Genomic DNA, 19,984 nt, shown 5'->3' on the forward strand with positions numbered 1-19,984 from the left:
CTACGACCAGCAACAGCATCATTAATTAAACACTGCTTACTGTAATTGCTGCACTTTTAGCTGAGCTGCTTCACAATCAGTCTGAAGTTGATCCTTTTCCGACTGCAATTCACTAACGTTGATTTCCGGTGGACGATTCTTTTGCCGTAAGACACTAGTAGCTCGAACTTTATACCCTATACAAAATTTTAACAAATTCAGTAATAATTTTATTGCTTAAAAATGTTTACAAAATAATCTTATTAACACATGGAGGTTCAGATTTTTGAGGAAGCATGATAAATTTTTGATGTTATGAAGCTAATATAGTCAAACTTCACCTTCAAATTCATTTTGGATGGTATCCCGCTCAGCCACCAGTTGTTGAACTTCAATTTTGTGCTTCATGAGTTGGTCCTCTAAGACTTCAATCTGTATAAGATAAATATAATAAAGTATATGCCAAGTTATTTAATAAGATGAATTCTACTTATATACAAAATCTCATCCATCCTACCTTACATTTCTCCACCCTTCTTTACTTTTGTTTTATTCATTTTATTAAATATACAAGAGTTCTTACATTCTTGTAAAGCCAGTAGCACGCATTGAATTTCAGATAGGTCCTTAATCCTAATTTTTTCAGGAATATGACCTGCCAAATCTTTTAACAACCGGGTACCCATTCACTGCTGGTGAACAGAGGCATACAGTTAAGGATTGGTGCCTAGTCAATCTTCCCTGGCCAGGATACGAACCCAGGCCAAATTGCTCGCAAAGCACGGGGCAAGTGTTTTACCACTGCGCCAGAGGGACTGCTAATTCTGTTATGCAAATTACTAGTTCTCTTCTCTAACTCTCATACCAGGCCCAATGTCCTTCATTCTCCATAAAAAAAAATAATCATGATGATGCTGTACCATATATGTCCTTGTTCATTTTCTCATTCACTAATGAGAATGTTTTGTTACAACACATGAGTTACTTACATTAGTCAATATTTCTATCAAATAATGTCACATATTTTGGACACATGCTTAGAACTCCATCTAAATTCCTTTCACATCTTCATTTTCTGGGTTTATTTTTAATAACAAATAAATTTTAAATAAATCAACTCACCTGTCGTTCAGCAGACAACTTGCTACGCTTTCCAGTCTCTTCTAATTTCACTTTTTCACAGGTGAGTTCTGCTATTGCCAACTTAAGCTTCTCAACCTCCTGGGAACAATAATTCCAGCTACACGTTTATGGTTACTTATTCATTAAGACATTTGAAATATGAACCATATTTAATCACATATCATATATTTCAGTGGTTATTTGTATCACTCTACAGCAGAATTATATTAGGCTTTCTTTAGAATAAAGTCACACTATTACAAATTCATAATGAACTCACAGTATAAAACAGAAGAAAGACTAATTAAAAATATAATTTCAAATGGAGTGAAACCGGCAGCCCCAAACCAAAGATTGGAATTCATTATTTACAATAAACAAAAAACCGGCATTGAATTACACACAGAAATCACAATAGTGTTATGTATCAAATGAACAAATCCACAAGGGCCGTGATGAGGGTTCAAATCTATGTCCGAGAGGATCCCAGATGTGCCTTAATCGACTGTGCCACGACATGGTAAACGAATTGTAACCGGGAGTTCTTCTAACCTCACACGGATCCTGCAGCCTCTCCGAGACACAAACCAGGGTTTTACACAATTTCCCCATGCACCCGGGCCCCCGGATATTATTACCTAATTATTTCAATGTTTCTGATTTACTTTTTCTCTATTTTTTGTGCAGTAATATTATACAGTAAGAAACAGCAAGAAAACCTACCCTGTTCCTCAGGCCAATTTTTCAGCCAGTTCCTGTACTCTTCCAATCACTTATCCACTACACAATAAATTTATGTTTTTTTAATTCTTATACTCACTATGTTCTCCTTTATTTGTAAACAGTTCTACAATCACAGCTCTTTCCAATTCTCTGGCACATTATTCACATTCACTCTCTTCCCTTTTCTACACTACATCTACTTATTTCTGTATCAATATATACCAATAGATAATGAACTTACTTATCTATAAACAGAAGCTCACTAACAATGATTTTAGCCAATGCTTGTTTTTCATAACACTAAGTGACAAACAAGCATACAACTCATTCGGGTTCGAAAAAGTTTCTAAACAATATAACCTAAAAGAAATTTGACGTATTAACTATTTAAAAACATAAAAATAATTATCCAACCTGTGTCAGTTGTTCAATTGTTACTCGGTCCATCTCCTTTGTAGCTGACTGAGCTTCTTGGGCAAGATGTAGTTCAGCCAACTGTGTTTTGTGCTCCAGTAAAAGTTTCTGGGTTAACAAAGAAGCAAGACAATAGATCATTAAGCAAAGAAACAAAGGAGGAGTAACTAATTAATTCCAAACGTTAGTAATTTAAGTTTACAAAAGCATTACTTAATGTTGGTGAAAAACTAAGTATTGTCAAAGAAGTCTATTAAGTACTAAGTATAAAAAGCAAGTTCATCAGAAACCACAATAAGCTCCTTGCCTCTGAAAGAGGGCAGGATTCTGGTTCATGCTCTTGGTAGACCATGAGATGGTCACAGACACCTGGTGTAATGGTATTCACCTTGGGGATCCAATGCATAAGCGCTGGTGCGCCACATAAAGTGGCCACCATAAAAAACTGCAACCTACTGGGGACCACGAGCTAAAGCTCGTGGTCCCCGGTAGGCTGAACTCCAACTGACTGATGCCCCAGACTAATATTGCATATATCAGTCAGATAGCTCCAGGTAGCCTCCAGGGCTCCTCACAGAAAAATTCTTCCCACTAAATGCAAAATAGGCTTCCTTTTTTTTCTATATATATATTAAGCTTTTTTCACTAGAGAGTATTATTATTTTGTTTCACTTAAGCTGGAATGAATGTATTGAAGCAGTATTTGAGTATTTGCTGCCATATACAGTACATATGAACAATGACAACTGAAACAATTTATGAGATTTAGAAAATATTTAATTAAACTCAAACTGTACCTTCATTTTATCAGCTCGTTCTCTTTCAGTGGTCTCCTGAGTGGTGAGATGAGTCAGTTGGTCTTGAAGACTGCTAGACCGTCCCTTTTCTCTCTCAACTGCTGCTTGTAGATCAGCTAAGCAGGAATCTTTATCTCTTAACTGCCCATTCAGTTCTTCTAATGTAAGCTCATAATCTCGCATTTCAAGATCTAACAGGCTTCTTGTTTTAGAATCCTGTAAAATAAAGGGCTTTAGCTATACAGTACCTATATGGTAGACAAAACTTCTTAAAAGGAAGTTTAAGGTTATCTAAGTGGATAATTATTTTTACAGGTATATATTTCCATTCCATATTAATTTATCATAAACATGAGAAGTGTGTTCTACATCTACAAACAATAAACAAAATTTAAATACTTAAATGCACCTGCTTAGCTTCCTCCAATTCCTTGACAAATTGGGCTGCTCGCTGTCTTTCTTCTTCCATTCTCTCTTCTGCTTTTTTTCTTCGGTCCTCCAGTGCCTGCTGTTTTTGTAATTCTGCTCCTAATCTTTTTTCTAAGGATATAATTTGTCCCCTCAGGCTTCCTGCTGCATCTTCTTGGCTTGAGATGGTTTCCTCTAAGTTCTAAACAAAATATATAATACACTGTATAGTATACTGTATAGCTTAGGTCATGGCTACACAATATTTAATTACATTACCCTCACATTTATATCAAAATTGCATATTTAAATTTGTTATTTTTAAAACTAATAAAAAAACCAGTGTTGAATATAATGAAACTCCATTTTCTGGGTGAGCCCCGAAGACTCCCTGGAGCTATTGGGCTAGTATGTGATACATTGGACTGGGGCATTAGTCTATGGAGTTCAGCCTACCGGGGACCACGAACCTAGCCCCCCTTCAGAGAGGCACAGGGAGCAATGGTTCTGGAACCTCCCCCCTATGGTTGGGGGTTTTCCTTATCCTAATAGGTACCCTGAAAGAGAACTTTATCAACATAAGAGGCCCGAGACAACTCAACACACTTCCAATACACATAAGGGGTATAACTGGCTGACCCCTTGCAGTGTTCAAGAAAGAACTCTATAAACACCTTCAAAGGATACCTGATTAACCAGGCTGCAAGCAGCCACGTCCAACAGCCTGGTTGACCAGTCCAGCAACAAGGAGACCTAGGCAATGACCGAGCTGGGGTAAATGCCGAGCAGCAAAAACACCCGACGGAAATGAGTCCCGAACGCACCAGGGAAGAGAACCCTGATATGCAAGGGCAGTACTCACAGGACGCCTAGGGAAGGATGCCCCCTAAGCGCATGCAGCCCTGGTACCCTTGAGGACACCTGGCCACCACGCACAACACTGCAGAGGTCACCATGAAGACAAAACACCGCCTTGGAAATTGAGGCCAAAGAAGACGTCCGACCCGGACCACATTAGCGAACTGGAATGCTAGGTACGCGGCGCAGGGAGGGGAGGTCTGCACAGACGAGCGACACGGCGGTGGAGAATGATGTTTCCTTGTTTCCTTGGGATTGGAGGGAGTTCTGCCTCTCTTTTTGGTTTTTAGTTGTAATTTTCTTACCATATGGGGTTTGTTTTGTTATGCCTACCTTTCTGGGTCCCTAACCCTTGTCGATGGCAAATAAGAAAAAAACCCAACCACAGGGGGGGATTTTCCAAGGCCATTGGTCCCTGCACCTCTCTGAGGGGGATACAGGTTCTGGCTTGTGGTCCCCGGTAGGCTGAACTCCATAGACTAATGCCACGATCTAATATATTACATATTAGCCCGATAGCTCCAGGTACTCGTAGGGGCTCCCCACAGAAATTACTGTACTGTTCTGTAAATGAAATATATATCATACCTAATAGGTAGTTGAATAAGAAGCCAAATTTTCTTCAATATTAAATTTCTTGCAAATATTCTTTTATATATACTGTATAGATTGATATTAATACTTTCTTTAAATTTGACCCAAAACTAGTTTAACTGCCTGATTAAACATATAGTAAATCTGTTATTTCAAAATCTTGTCTAACACTGGTTAAACTTGGCCTAAAAAGTTATTAATTAGTGGTATAAAGATATTCTGGTCATGTCATTTACAAAAATTGCATAGATACAAGAAAATAACAAGAACACTGCCATGTAGACAAACCGGTCCTTGCCAGTAGGCATAGTAGTGTGATTGTAATGATTAAGTATGAGGTAGACGCGACAAACACATACACACACACACAGACAAAACACAGTGATGAATGTAATGAAATACTGTACCGTTTTCTGGGGGGCCACTTAATAGTTCAGGGCGCTAGTAAGTGGATCCCAGGACATGGTGAAGATTCTATTAAGTGTGACTCTTCTATGGTGACAATCATGTGTAGTGAAGATCTCTATTCCAGATAATCTTCACTTGGGTGAAGGTCAGGTTAAGATCATTTGTATAGTAAAGATCTCCACCCAAGCATGTTCAGATAGATTATGTACTGAGGATCATGGATAGCGAAGCTAATATTTTAGCGAAGTTCATGTGTAGTGAAAATGTACACTGATGATGGCCATGTATGTATTAAGACGTAATTCACAGAATTTTTAATTTGGAGCGAGTATCAGTTTCTGGAGCATCGGATCCAGGTCTTCCACTCAGCCATTGTTGGGTACCTGTGTACATACAAAAACTTACTTTAACAGTTCTGTGCAGAATCCCATTTTCATCCTGTGCTACGGCAAGATCGGACTTAGCAGATGCCAATTGCTCTGCTGCTGAATTCAGCTGTTTACCCTGTTCCTTCAGCTCTTTTGTCTTACTGTCAACTTCATCTTGCAGCCTGTCAATTTCACCTTGCAGTACCTATAATTGTCAAACAATTATATCTACACTGAAGATTATATCTATCACAGAGCAATGATTGTCTATCAATCTGGCTGTAAGTAATAGTGGTGTAATCTAAGTTGAATAGTACTCTCTCAAGTAACATAGTCATATTTTTAGCACTGCATTTTATCTACTAACTAAATATCTTAAAATGTTCCTCACCAGTAAACAAACCTTATCTGAAGAGCTGAAACCAAAATACAACTACAGTATGTAAAACGGAGTTGAACCAACCTCAAGACAATGCTCCTTCAGTACAAATTACTCTATACTTTTGCTACACTGACCAGGAGTTATGGCTGGATTTGACCAACAGGCATCGATTCACAGTCCAACAATCAGTTATTCAAGAATGTCAGCATTTGAGTGTCGAACCTCCTTTCCTGTCTTTCAGTAGCAAGAGGCCGTGCTTCCCTGGCCAGCCATCTAAAGCTCCACAAGAGTGCTTTAGTTTTGCAATGTGTATAGACATTGAAGGTTATTCTCCACTCACATTCATTGACATTCTTTTGAAAATACTAAGCAGCCTACCACCAGGTTAGCCCAAAATATGAAATATGCCAATGAAGTTCTCTATTTGGAGAAAACAGTTTTTGGTTTTGTCTGCCTGGGTACCTTTCTATGCCACATTACTCCATCACCTTCATTTTGATCTTTGGTTTAGATTCAAAACAAAAAATAAAAAACTATCATGCTCACTTTATATTCAGTGCAAATAAGACTTCCAAAAATTCTCGGGGTGGTCAGCGGCTGGACTGAGAGTTCATGGTGCCTGTATACCTGTACACTATATTTTACACAGTCTCACCAATTTCTTCATGAGTAGCACCGTAGTTAATGAGTGTTGTTTGAGAGGAAGTAATACTGGCCGTTGCTGCTAACTGAATTTTGGAGGCTCCAATAGAAGTAAAACTCACATTTAAAACAACAATTTAAAAATAGTTTCAGAACAGAGGAAACAATGTTTAGCAAAAGTAAAACAAAGAAAAACTCTAACCTGAATATTTTTGGATGCAGCCTTTATACTATCTTTAACTCCAACATCCACCTTCTTCTTAAGATCTTCCTTCTCTGTTGCCAGCTTACTGCGTGTTTCTTCTGATGAATTCAGCTGTGCAGTTAATTCTGCTACACGCTTCTTTAGCTTAATAGCTACACTTTTCAGCTAAAAGAAAAACTTTATGTATAAATTCTATCATAGGACATTTTAAAGGACAAAAACAATCTTTCTACCATATTTAGAAACTTATCTGACAATTTTTAAAGTAAAATTCCATATACATAATGTTCTTAACCACTGCACTGTGCACCTGTTTTTGGCAAAAACTTCTTAGTGCAATTGTCAAGGACCTATTTTTGTTGTTTTTATAAATGTTCAGGTAAAGTTAATGTCAAAATGTATCCAAACTCAACTTTTTCCATTTCAAAACACAAAGAGTAATAAAAAATTAAAATATAGCCCAATTAAAAAAAAATAGCACAACTTTCAAAGCGCCTAAAGGCACTTTGCACAGTGCAGTGGTTAAACTACTATGCAGATTGCATATTACAGTCATTAAAAAATAATAAATGACAAATCACTGTTCACTTCCTTTCTTTCAACATCATGTGAATTAAACAAGGGTGTTTCTTACCCTTAACCCCTTAACTGCGTTGCCTCCAAATGTGACACCCCCGCAGTGCGCAGGAAATAAATTCTCTGGAAAAAATTCTTTTTTCTTTTTAAAGTGTCAAAAACCCTTCCCTCAGTATGGGTATGTAAAAAAAAAGGCGAAATTGTACTTACTTTGGCTGCTATGGGGTCCGGAAGTTGGGGCGTGACGTCATCATTCCCCGTGCGCCCGTGCCGTAAGCTCTCAGGGGCGGTGGGGCGCTCGGGGCGGGGCGCGCGAGTTGCCGCGAATATATTTTCGTTCATTTTTTGCGCACCTTTCCAAATACATTTTCATTGTTTTTATGTGCCAATCCAATGTATAATGAACACATACACTATAATATCGCAGTACAACATCCGTACTGTCCGTAGACACTGTGTTACGTGCATGAAACTTGTGTACACATATGCAGCACATATTTACTATGTATCATGCTAATTTGTGTATATATACAATCTACTTACACACTATATACATTCACCATCAACACATTCAGAACACCGCGTAGCAGCTGCTTCGTATGGGCCAACAGCAGCTGCCTCGTATGGGCCAACAGCAGCTGCCTCGTATGGGCCAACAGCAGCTGCCTCGTATGGGCCAACAGCAGCTGCCTCGTATGGGCCAACAGCAGCTGCCTCGTATGGGCCAATAGCAGCTGCCCCGTATGGGCCAATAGCAGCTGCCGCATATGGGCCAATAGCAGCTGCCGCATATGGGTCAATAGCAGCTGCCGCGTATGGGCCAATAGCAGCTGCCGCGTATGGGCCAATAGCAGCTGCCGCGTATGGGCCAATAGCAGCTGCCGCGTATGGGCCAACAGCAGCTGCCTCGTATCGGCCAACAGCAGCTGCCTCGTATGGGCCAACAGCAGCTGCCTCGTATGGGCCAACAGCAGCTGCCTCGTATGGGCCAACAGCAGCTGCCTCGTATGGGCCAACAGCAGCTGCCTCGTATGGGCCAACAGCAGCTGCCTCGTATGGGCCAACAGCAGCTGCCTCGTATGGGCCAACAGCAGCTGCCTCGTATGGGCCAACAGCAGCTGCCTCGTATGGGCCAACAGCAGCTGCCTCGTATGGGCCAACAGCAGCTGCCTCGTATGGGCCAATAGCAGCTGCCCCGTATGGGCCAATAGCAGCTGCCGCATATGGGCCAATAGCAGCTGCCGCATATGGGTCAATAGCAGCTGCCGCGTATGGGCCAATAGCAGCTGCCGCGTATGGGCCAATAGCAGCTGCCGCGTATGGGCCAATAGCAGCTGCCGCGTATGGGCCAACAGCAGCTGCCTCGTATCGGCCAACAGCAGCTGCCTCGTATGGGCCAACAGCAGCTGCCTCGTATGGGCCAACAGCAGCTGCCTCGTATGGGCCAACAGCAGCTGCCTCGTATGGGCCAACAGCAGCTGCCTCGTATGGGCCAACAGCAGCTGCCTCGTATGGGCCAACAGCAGCTGCCTCGTATGGGCCAACAGCAGCTGCCTCGTATGGGCCAACAGCAGCTGCCTCGTATGGGCCAATAGCAGCTGCCTCGTATGGGCCAACAAGAGCATTTGGCCATCAACACATTCAGAACACCTCGAGTGAGAGCAGCCACACCCAGCCTGTCTCCCTCACTCCAACATCTTACTCGCCAACATTGCTCCTCCCCCCATATTGTTATAGTTCTTATTACACATGTTCTATATACCTATCTACATGTTTTATTTACCAGAACTATGTAAGTAAGCCGGTATTGTGTCCAAACAGTACAGTGGCCACCATACACTGCATGAAAAATCACACAGCAGACGACGCTACGATTACGTCACCTCCCTCACCAAAATAGCTCCTCTCAACATTCTCCTGTTGCTGTTCTTACACTATATATACCCATGTACATATGTGTTGCCCATAGCGAACCACTAAGCTAGTATGGTGAGCAAAACAAGAGTGGCAGCCACACACACAATGAGGCTTCCTCAATTCTCGCCCTCCCTCCCTCATCAAAATTCCTCCTTCCACAATACTACGCACAACGCTAATTATAACCACATTCCTGCTATTATCACAATCCTGGTCACTAATTCCTGTAAATGAATAATTGACCACACGTTTATTTTGAAAAGGAACCTAAGAAATCATTTGAAGATTCCTAGATGAACGAAATAATGCTGTGGTGCTGTGGCTAGCGCTGTGAACATCGTGAACAGCATTGAATCACTGATATTTGAACATTGTACCCAGTCATTATCACACTCAGGCTCTAATATAACACTATCATAGCTAAATAATACAAGTTATATATATATTTTGACATTATTAGGCGATGCTGTGGTCACATGCTGAACAGCAGTGCTGTGCGCTCATGCTGCGAGCGCCAGCCTTGGTTGCTCACACACTACTGAGGCTCCCACACCCGGGAATGTGGACCACGATTTTTTTTTAAGATGGCGTCTGTTTACAAGAGCCCTGAGGAAGCTGATGTGAACCCCATGTAGCCGCGGGAGTTTTGAATGGAACGTGAAAAATACAAATACCCGGAGGCGCGTTGCGCAAACCAGACGTGAGCCTGCAGGCGCGTTGCGCAGTTTAAGGGTTAAATCTCACTCTTTTAGTCACTTCTTAACACTTTTGATTGTTAACAATGCAGTATGGCGTCAAAAATTTAGTAGACGAACGTTTGGTAACGACTCAGTATGGGGTCAAAAATTTTAAAATTTGGCCTGCTTTCGGCTTGGCTGTGGGAAGGGCGAGCCACAGTTTTGGACATTATATGCATATATTCCAGTAGGGAATTTCATTGCGAATACATTTATACCAAAATGAAAGACCTAGGACGAGAATGAGGTGACCAAATTGAAAAAGTGTGTACACATTTTATTGCTCTTGCAATATTATTATGGATGAGTCATTCCAGCACACAACATAAAACTATTCTTTGCTAAAGTTAAAAATAAATCTAATATTACCAAGATGCTAAACTAAGCATTTACTGGCCTAAAAAAATAAAGTAGTATGAAGCCTTGTAATATAGACGAAGATGGGCATGGTTAACTGAACAAATCTATAATATAATAAATATTACCGTCAACATCACTGCACTTCAGATATACTGTACTGTAATACAATAAGCCAATTATAATTTACCTTCATGTATCTCTCCTCAAACGTGTCTTCCAGCTCTTTCATTCGTTGTGTGTCTTCTGCTCGACCGATTGTGCTGGTGCTCATAACCTCACTCTGAGCATCGTGGCCATTACCAGCATTCTCACGACTACTCGACAGCTCATTCTCCAGTGACTGAATAATCTGAAATTTTAAAGTGATTGAACTCGTATTTAATTTGGTAGAAAAAATAACTTCACTGCCTTTAGCACTTGAGAGCATAATAGAGTACAGGTACTACCAATATATGGTACAGTAGTAATGTATAGGCAGCACATAATGAAGGACTATGGCAAATGATCAGTAGAGATGGCACTTAGGCCACCAACTAGAGTAGGTATGTATTATTCATCGAGATTAATTTAGGGATAAAGCAATGGTATTTGCATTGAGGTAGAAGATTTTAAGGGATATTAAGACCGTTATTTCAAAGAAAAATTTGTTATACCTATGTATCTTTGAAGACTTGCTCTTTTTGCAATACCTATGAACTAAACATGAACAATACAACAAAGCAAGTATTGAATATAATATAAAGTCCTAATATGGTGGGCACCCAGTGGCTTCTTGAGCTTGAATCTGGTACAACCACACCCATCCATTATCTACCGAGAGCCAGGACCAAAGTCTGGCTCACTCTACAAGGCAACAGTACCAAGGCCAGGAGGAATACCTACCAGAAAGCACAGGCCCTTTCTCTTCAATTAATTGGACTTTTGCTTTACTAAACTACTGGTGAAACTGATTAATCTGGTAAATTTGGGTTACACCTAATCATAATTTGAACATTTGGTAAATTTAAATTTTTCAGATACGTACAGTGAAACCTCGATTTGGTGAATCTCCAGTTGGAACGTACACATTTCAGGCTGGATTAACTTGCCCATTTTGACCAACTATGGTTCGCTAATGCAGGGAATGTGCAGATTTGCTTAGGATGTTGGGATGGTTCCCAGTTTGGTGGAAATATTTCCCATCATGTCACAGGATAAAATGTTAAATTCCCTTCACATGACAGATTGAAATTATAAATTTTCCTGTGACTTCTTCCTCCTCCCACCCTCCCCAGCTCAACCTCCCTTACTGTCTCTCACTGCCACTCTCCCACCCTCCCTCATTGCTACTCTCCCTCAGTGCCTTCCCTTCCTACCGCCCTGCCTCCCCTCTCTCTCTCAGGTTGGTATCCAGCATGGCGGGGATAGCAATATTTGTTTACAGTTACTGACATCCTTTTTAACCGTCACACACAAGGTGTTTATAATTACAAATGGAGACTAGAGAAGATTTAAGCAAAATTCTTTATACTGTACAGTATACCTGTACAATATACAGTATGCCTTTTTTAAGTTATATAAAGATAGAGTATGATTTATTATTATACAGTTTAGTAGTACCGTATATATAACAATGAAATATTCTTGATCTATATTACTAAAAAAATACATTACATAAATGCCTCCTGAAGGCATCACCTGTTGCAATGAATCCATCACCATAACGAACTGGGGGTTGGTCCCAAATAGTTTGCCGAATTGAGGTTGCACTGTACTGTACTGCTAGGATATTTATTGTAAATATCCAGTGGAACTGGGTTTTTAATAAGTTTTACTTCCTGAATTAAAATTTTTGCCAGTACTTAATAACATGCCATATACAAGTACAACTAAATTTTCTCACATGGCTTCTACACTTTGTCTTAAAAGAAAATGTGATCCATGCAACCTTTATAGAACCCATGTTGTTCACCAATGATCAATTTCACAGTTATTTTCTGTATATCCTGCCAAACACTTTTTGGTCCAATTACAATGTGTTCCATTCAGTAAATTTTTCCTCCATCATTCACTGATGCTGGTTCTAATTATCAGAATTAAGCATAACTTTCACACAAATATTTATCATACAGGTATTTACTTTCATTCTCTGCCCAATGAAATTAACATAGCACCTTAAATAATTAACTTGTTGATACCTTCTTTAAGTTAGTCTTCTCTTGCTCCAGGTCCTTGACTTTCTCTTCTAATTCACGAAACTGTTGGTTATTTGTTACCGGCGAAGTGACTGTAGGATCACTACTAAATGTCTGCAGCTTCTCAGTGATAGTCTGTAGCTGTTCTTGTTTAGAAGCTAATTCAGCTTCCCTATTGGACATCTGCCGAGAAAACAATAACAAATTGCTACAAAAGCTTCATGTTGGAATAAGAGGCTATATCTTTACTGCTCAGATAGCAGTTCTTACATAAATAATGTTGCTAGGTAAAACATTCTCAAAAGGATGCAAGGAGAGCAGTATACCAAATGTATGGACAAATGAATGAGAGACTGGTGAAGGCAAACATTAGTACAGTACAGCTGAGAATGGGAGGTGTATACTACATGCATACACTACATGATAGAGAAATGAAACTAATACCGAGGTTAATCAACCCACAGTACGTAATTTAAATTATGTCAATATTTCATCATAAAATAAAATACAGTAGCTTACTTTTGTCTGTAGTTCCTTTAACTGAAGAGTAGTTCTCTCTAGTTCTTGCGACTTTTCCTTGTTACTATCCTCCAGTCGTGATATTCTCTCTCCCCTCTCGCGCAAAACCTTATTCATATCATTCAGTTCGGCCAGAAGCTCCTCACACCTACCGGCTGATGCTTCAATGGAAGAGGTGAGCTGGAGCTTGTGATTGTCTGCATCTTTAAGCTTCTTCTCTAAGTCTTCTTTTTCACTAATTAATGACTGAAATATATTGTTGTTTGAGTACTAATATCATATAGTAATTATAACAAGCAATTACAGATTTAAAGACTGACTTTCTTACTGAATGGAATAACCAAGTAAAAAGTCTAAACCAGTAAATATTAACTCATGACAGTAATGGTAGTTACTGTTATGGTGTAATAGTTAGTTTTCCTTTCACCACAGCTGCAGTCATAATAGTAAAAACAACCAGCGTTGAATGTAATGAAATGCCAATTTCAGGGCGAGCCCCGGAGGCTCCATGGAGCTATCAGCCTCATATACGCTATATTAGTCTTGGGCATAGGTTAATGGAGTTCAGCCTACCAGAGACCACGAGACAGAACCTGGCCCCCCTCCCCCCTCACTCTGAGAGGCACAGGGAGCAATGGCCTATGGAAACCCCATGTGTTTGGGAGCATTCCATGTCTGCCATCGACCGAGGTTGGGCACCCAGAAAGGTAAGCATAACAAAACAGACTTCACTTGTAAGAAACTGCAACCAAAGACCAAACAGAGAGGCAGAACTCCCCAACTTAAAGAAACAAACAAGCAAACAAGCTTCAACCGACAGCCTTGGGCCATCAGTTGAAGGCCCCCCCCACCCAGAAGGCACAAAGCCCAAAGCCTGTTTACAACCCCCCTGTTTCAGCAGGACAGGAAGTTGGAGAAAAAACTCAAACTCACCCTCCAGAAGCTATATGCCCAGAAATTAGAGTAGGACAGTACCAAGATGAATACAATGAGAATCTCGAGCAGATTGTGGGGCCAAAGATAAGCATGTGACTTAACTTGAGCACTTACTGCAAAAAGTCAAGTCTCGAAGAATAACCAGCCAGCCTAACTGAGCTGACCTCAGTAGAGCTGAGTGCAAAGTGGATGGACACCAAAGTGAGGGGTTGTCAGCTCTCCCAACCCTGCTGTGTTGCTAATGTTGCCACCTGATGGCTGCTGGTGAAATGAAAAGTTGAAAGGTAAGTTATTAACTGAGCCATAACTGGCTATCCTTGCAATCCCAATGATCACTTGAAGGGGGTGTTGAGTAGTTTATGTTCTAAAAGCAGCTGTTTCTTGCTAGTGGACTGAGATAAATTCTTCATTATCTCCCTGCCCATAAACTACTTTGCAAGACCACTTGCAAAGATCCTTGTACAAGATGAGTTTAAATTCAGCTAGAGCTGGTGTAAGGAGCAGTTACCTAGGTGAACCCAGGCTCTACCTAGGGTTGTTACTGAAATGGATTACAAATTAAGACCATACTTAAAATATCAAATAAAAAAATTATAACACAAAATTGATTCTCTAACCTGTATTTTGTCCTCTGCAACCTTCAAGTAGTTCTGGAAGTTGTTAACTTCTTCAATAAGATCCTCTTTTTTCAACTGAAGCTCTTGAATGTTCTTATTAAGAAGAACATTTTCAGCCCTAATATCTCCAGCTTCTTGCAGCTGCATTTCCAGATCTTTAATGATAGAATTCAGTTTTTCTTCTAACGCTGTTTTTTCTCGAGATGCATTTTCTTCACCTAATATAATACTTTCATTCAGGGAAGAGTATTCCTTTTCAAGCATAATCTTCTCCTGGGAAATCATTGCAAGTTTCTTTTCCAAGTCCTGTTTTTCATCCAACCACTTTATCTCATTAGCAGCATTCTTTCCTTCAACATCTTCCACAGTACTCTTTAAGAAATCATTCTCTTGTTTAATAACAATCTTCTCAGATAGTAAAACCTCCTTCTCTGTAGACAAGCTCAGAAGATCTTTATCTTGCTTTTCAAGTAATTCTTGCAAGTTCTTAATTTGAACAGCAGATTCGTCATGTTCTTTCGACATCGCTTTACATTCTTCTTTGACAAAAATTAACTGCTGTCTTAAGTCATTAATAATTTCTTCATTTTGATTATTCCCAGATGCTAATAGACCCTCTAATTCAGCTCTTACTGTGTCTCTAGACAGAACCATTTCTTCTAAATTTGATATTTTCTCATTTAATGTAATCTTTTCTGCCTCGAAAAATTCCTTTAATTGTTTTTGAGATTTCTCATATTCAGCAATTATATTATTGTGATTTTCCAATTGCTCATTTTTTTCTGTAATAATAATGGCATTTTGATTCAAGGAATCCATCAGTTTTTGAGAAAGCATTTCCCTTTCTTTTACTGCTTCAGTAGCTACATTTTCAAAATGGTTCACCTCTTTTCTTAATTCTTCAACTGTGTTTGTTGCATTATTTAATTTTAGCATTTCTTCTTTTACAATTTCACACAGCTTGGCAAATAGTGATGATATAATCTTCCACATTTCTTCCACAGATGTACTCTTCTCAATATCAAGCAACCCAACTGCATGAATGTAGAACGTCATCAAGCTTTTGTTAATACTGTCAAAGCTCGAGGAAAGTGAGTCACAAACTGTAGAGTCTCTTGACATTATCAACCTTTTACTCTGTTCTTGAACTTGTTCAAGAGCTTCAACTATATTCAGTATATCTCCCTCAGGTGTAAAATTTTCCCTCTTGGTTAGTGCTGCTGCAAGTACTTCCTTAATACTTTGCATATTTACCAAAACATCTTCCTGATCCACTGGAAGCAGAGTCTTGCTTAAGGAAGGGTACACATTTTTGCAAAGTGATGTAAGGGACATTCCAGTATTTTGTAATTCACCCAAAAAAAGCTTCGCATTTTCAGCCTCCTTCTGAAGTTGTTCAACTCTGGCAATCAACTCTGAATTCTGTGATTTTAGTTCTTTAATATCCATTGTTAAGTGGTCAGCTCTGTTCCGTTCTTCCTCAACAGATTTTTTACCCTGTTCTACTTCACTAGCAATTTTACAAAGTTCAGTGTCAAAAGAGGATTTCTCCTTCTGTGCATCCTCCAAGTTTTTCCTAAGACAAGATATTTCATTTTCTACATCAGCAGAGTTTTTCAAATATTTAATTTTTTCTTCAGTGAGTTGTTCAACTTCAAACTTTAGTTTATTTACCTGAGCAGCCAAATAATCAAATTCTGTTTTGTTTTCAGTAAAGTCAACATGTTCATTATCTTTCTGTTTCAAATGTTCAATTAATTTCCTGTTCTCTTCTTCTTGAGCTTTCAATTTTTCAATTAAATCAGTTTTCTCTTTTTCAGCAATATTAGAGCTTTCTGTCATGGCACTGAGTTCCATCTTTAAATTCTCTATATCAACACAGAACTGCTTCACTCTGACTTCATCGTGAATTTTTTCTTGTACTAATTCTTCTAGTTTTGATTTCAAGTGCCCGATTTCTTCTTGCATAGACCTTTCAGTGTCATTTCTTTCTTCTATTATTTTTTGTAATTCTATATTTTTTTGCTGATAATTTTTTTCAATTTCCAAAATTTTTTCTTTTGAGCATTCAATTTCTGCTATGTGTTGAGTTTTCTGTGTTTCAAATTCTTCTACAAGCTGTTCCAAATGTCGGCTCTTGTCTAACTCTACCTTTAATTCCTCCTGCAGTGTGTTTACCCTCGAGATTGCTGCCTCACATTCTGTTCGTAATTTTGTGTTAGTATTTTCAAGGACTTTTTCCACCAGTTGAACTTTCATGTTTTGTTCCTGTAATTCTTTGACATAATTCTCCGAATCCAAAACTGAACTTTCATTTTCTTTCAGTTTTGTTTCCAGTTCTTTGATACTATCTTGATTTGACTTGAGAATTGCATCTTTTTCTTCCTGCAGTTTCTTTAAGCTCTGAACCTGACTCTCAAAACTTTTAACTTTGTCCTCAAGTGCCTTCTTGTCATTCCTAGAACTTTCTAAAATAATGTCTGATGCCTTTTTTTCTTCTTTCAAGCAATTCAGCTCTCCCTGTATCTTGAGGCCTTTTGCAGCAAGTTTCTGTTGCTTCTCAAGTTCCTTTTCAATTGCTGACTTTTCCTGAAGAAATTTCTTACATTTCATCTTCAGGATATCCACTTGTCCAATCTGTGCTTGTAGATTTTCCACTTTTTCCTATAAATATATAAATACTGAGCTTTAAAGAAATACAATGCAGAAAAAGTACAGAACAGTTATAGCAAGATAGAACTCATTATCATTCATCATAATAATTACCCTGTTACCCACTTTCAGGGGACTGGAAAACATCAGCCTAGACAAGATAAATGAACTACAAAGAAAGAGAAAACCAAAGACACAATTGCACCCATTCATTCACCATAGTTAACACAACATAGCGCCACACAATGCCAGCAAAACATTACAGCAACACTCCTCAAGCTGTCAGACACAAACATGTCCACATTTACCACAATTTATAAAAGAATAAGTTGATTGAGAGTGAATTTTTGCAAAACTGTACTCTTATGTATTTTTTTGAAGGACAAATCATAGGAACCAATTTACATCTGGTTATTGGTGCTGCCATGAATGTTTTTTTTAATTATACAAAGAGTGCTGATTGGATATGTTGCTCTTTAGTGTGGAAGACCTGATGCATTGTATTCATTGGAATATTTTTAACTGCTTTCATCACATATTTCTTCCTGGCTGATGGCTCCTCACTCCATGAAAGTGAACAACATGAAAATAATAATAATTATATAATTAGAAAATAATAAACTGGGTTTATTAACCTATTTACATAGTTTAAGCCATATCAGCCAATCCACAGTCAAGTCTATGGTTACACATGATTTTAAAAGAATAATCAGCTACTAGAAACAATTCTTGATTCACTTCATTCATGTAATGCTTCCAGAAGTTCATGTAAAGTAGTTGGCCATCATCTCATACCATTCTTCTTTCCTTAGAAGGCCAAATTCCTCCTTTATCAACTCATTCTCTTACTCCTGTTCTCTCCATTTTATCCAATTTCACTATTCTTATTTCCTCTAAATGTTGTATTGCATTAACCTGACACAAACATTCCTGCCTTCAAATCTTTAAAACATCTATAATCTTTCATTTATTTACCTTCAATTTCACACAGCAATACATGCCGGCCATTGTTTTCTAGCCAATCAGCAGGAAAGAGCTGACAAAGACTGGTCTAATGCCCAATCTTTCCAAGGATATGGTGTTATTTGTACCTTAATGTGGTGGGCAATGGTGTTGACACATAGGCAACTTACTTCGAGGATCATTAGCAAGGTAATTAACCAAACAACTACTTTTGTATCGCAAACCCATAATCTGCCTACAGAAAAGACTGCCATGGCATTTTCATTGAATCAAAATTTTGTATACTGTACTGGGTAATTAAAAAAAATTGTTAATATGTAGCCCAAGCATATTTACAATTATTAATATTCATAAAGGCTACAAATTAATTAATAAATAATCTATTACCCATTAGTTACCATTCTTATCATTACCTTCATGGTTAGACCATCATTCCTAATCAGTATGAACATTTCAAACTACTGTAGTATGAACCCAAAATTTTATTTTAGTCTCTACAAAATGCCTAGTACTGGTTTTAAAAACAACTCAACCACCATGCGATAATTACATGAATCTCCCTTATAACCAACAAATTTCAGACAGAACTGACTCAAATTTATGTTCAAAGTTAAAATAAATATTAATTCTAGCTCTACCCTATTAAAATACAATATTCTGTAGTTTACAGACCTGAAATGCCATCTTCTCTGTTTCCCAAGCTTTTTCTAGGAGTTCTGATTTCATGGCAGAGGAATCTTGAAATTCTTGTAACTTATCAAGATTCTTTTTGTTTTCCCTTTTCAACTGAATATTTTCAGCCTCAAGAGTGTTTCTTTCAAGCAGTAATTTTTGTTCCAGTTCTTGAAGACAGTCCACCTCACTAGACGCAACTTTCAACTGTCTCTGAAGACTCTCGATCTGTTTGTGGTGAATGTTAGTTACTTGTGTTATAAATACAAAATAGATCATTTAATATGTATACATGTTTGCAACAGAATTCTTTACAAAATAAAATAAACTTAGTAGCTAACACATTAGGACATTCAATTATGAAAATAATAATTAACATCAAATTGTTCTAAATTTTAATTGTACTGAATTACAAATTGCAAACAAAAGATCATAAAGCCTTATAAAGGATTACAAAGGAATTTAATCAGCAATAGAAAAGTACAGTACATTCAGGTAAGGCTTCTTGTTAATGAAAAACATATGATGGTACAAACAATAAGAGGGGCAGATCTAGGGCACAGTACAGTTCTCGTGTAAGCCAATGTTTCATGTACAACATACAAACTATTACTCTGAATCATATCACTTGACAACTGGTTCCATATATTTACTAATAAATTAAAGAGAACATATTCTGCTTCGTTGAAGTTAAACCGTTTGCCTAATCAGTAATTTTGAAGTTACTGAATAAACCTAAAAGTTGTAAGCTTAACCTCTTGACAAATCACTAAAGCAAATCCCCCTGGAGAGCAGCTCATGTATATGAGCAGGAGAACCACCGAAGAGTACACTCAGAACTGTAACCCAACCTAAACATGTGAAAGCTTAATTTATGGTTGAAACACCAAAACAAACACCTTCAGAAAGCAGGACATGCTGGATGTGTATAAAAGACATCAAAGCAATATATATTAAATTA

At 38.5% G+C, this 19,984-nt stretch overlaps 1 protein-coding gene across 1 annotated transcript in view; it reads right to left on the minus strand.

The window, feature by feature from the left end:
- LOC123745350 (GRIP and coiled-coil domain-containing protein 2) overlaps positions 1-19,984 on the minus strand; it is a 43,906-nt gene that overhangs the window by 20,446 nt on the left and 3,476 nt on the right. Inside the window, exons 4-16 of the mRNA XM_045725834.2 lie at positions 19,024-19,251; positions 14,737-17,400; positions 13,184-13,429; positions 12,668-12,847; positions 10,678-10,839; positions 6,898-7,065; positions 5,709-5,876; positions 3,445-3,645; positions 3,036-3,251; positions 2,239-2,346; positions 1,102-1,200; positions 321-411; positions 41-176 (exon numbers count right to left, since the gene is read on the minus strand). Of these exons, the coding sequence (XP_045581790.2) occupies positions 41-176; positions 321-411; positions 1,102-1,200; positions 2,239-2,346; positions 3,036-3,251; positions 3,445-3,645; positions 5,709-5,876; positions 6,898-7,065; positions 10,678-10,839; positions 12,668-12,847; positions 13,184-13,429; positions 14,737-17,400; positions 19,024-19,251 (4,667 nt within the window). The remainder of the gene's footprint in view (positions 1-40; positions 177-320; positions 412-1,101; positions 1,201-2,238; positions 2,347-3,035; positions 3,252-3,444; positions 3,646-5,708; positions 5,877-6,897; positions 7,066-10,677; positions 10,840-12,667; positions 12,848-13,183; positions 13,430-14,736; positions 17,401-19,023; positions 19,252-19,984) is intronic.

This window comes from Procambarus clarkii, chromosome 44 (assembly GCF_040958095.1).
Source record: "Procambarus clarkii isolate CNS0578487 chromosome 44, FALCON_Pclarkii_2.0, whole genome shotgun sequence".
NCBI classification, from domain to species: Eukaryota; Metazoa; Arthropoda; class Malacostraca; order Decapoda; family Cambaridae; genus Procambarus; species Procambarus clarkii.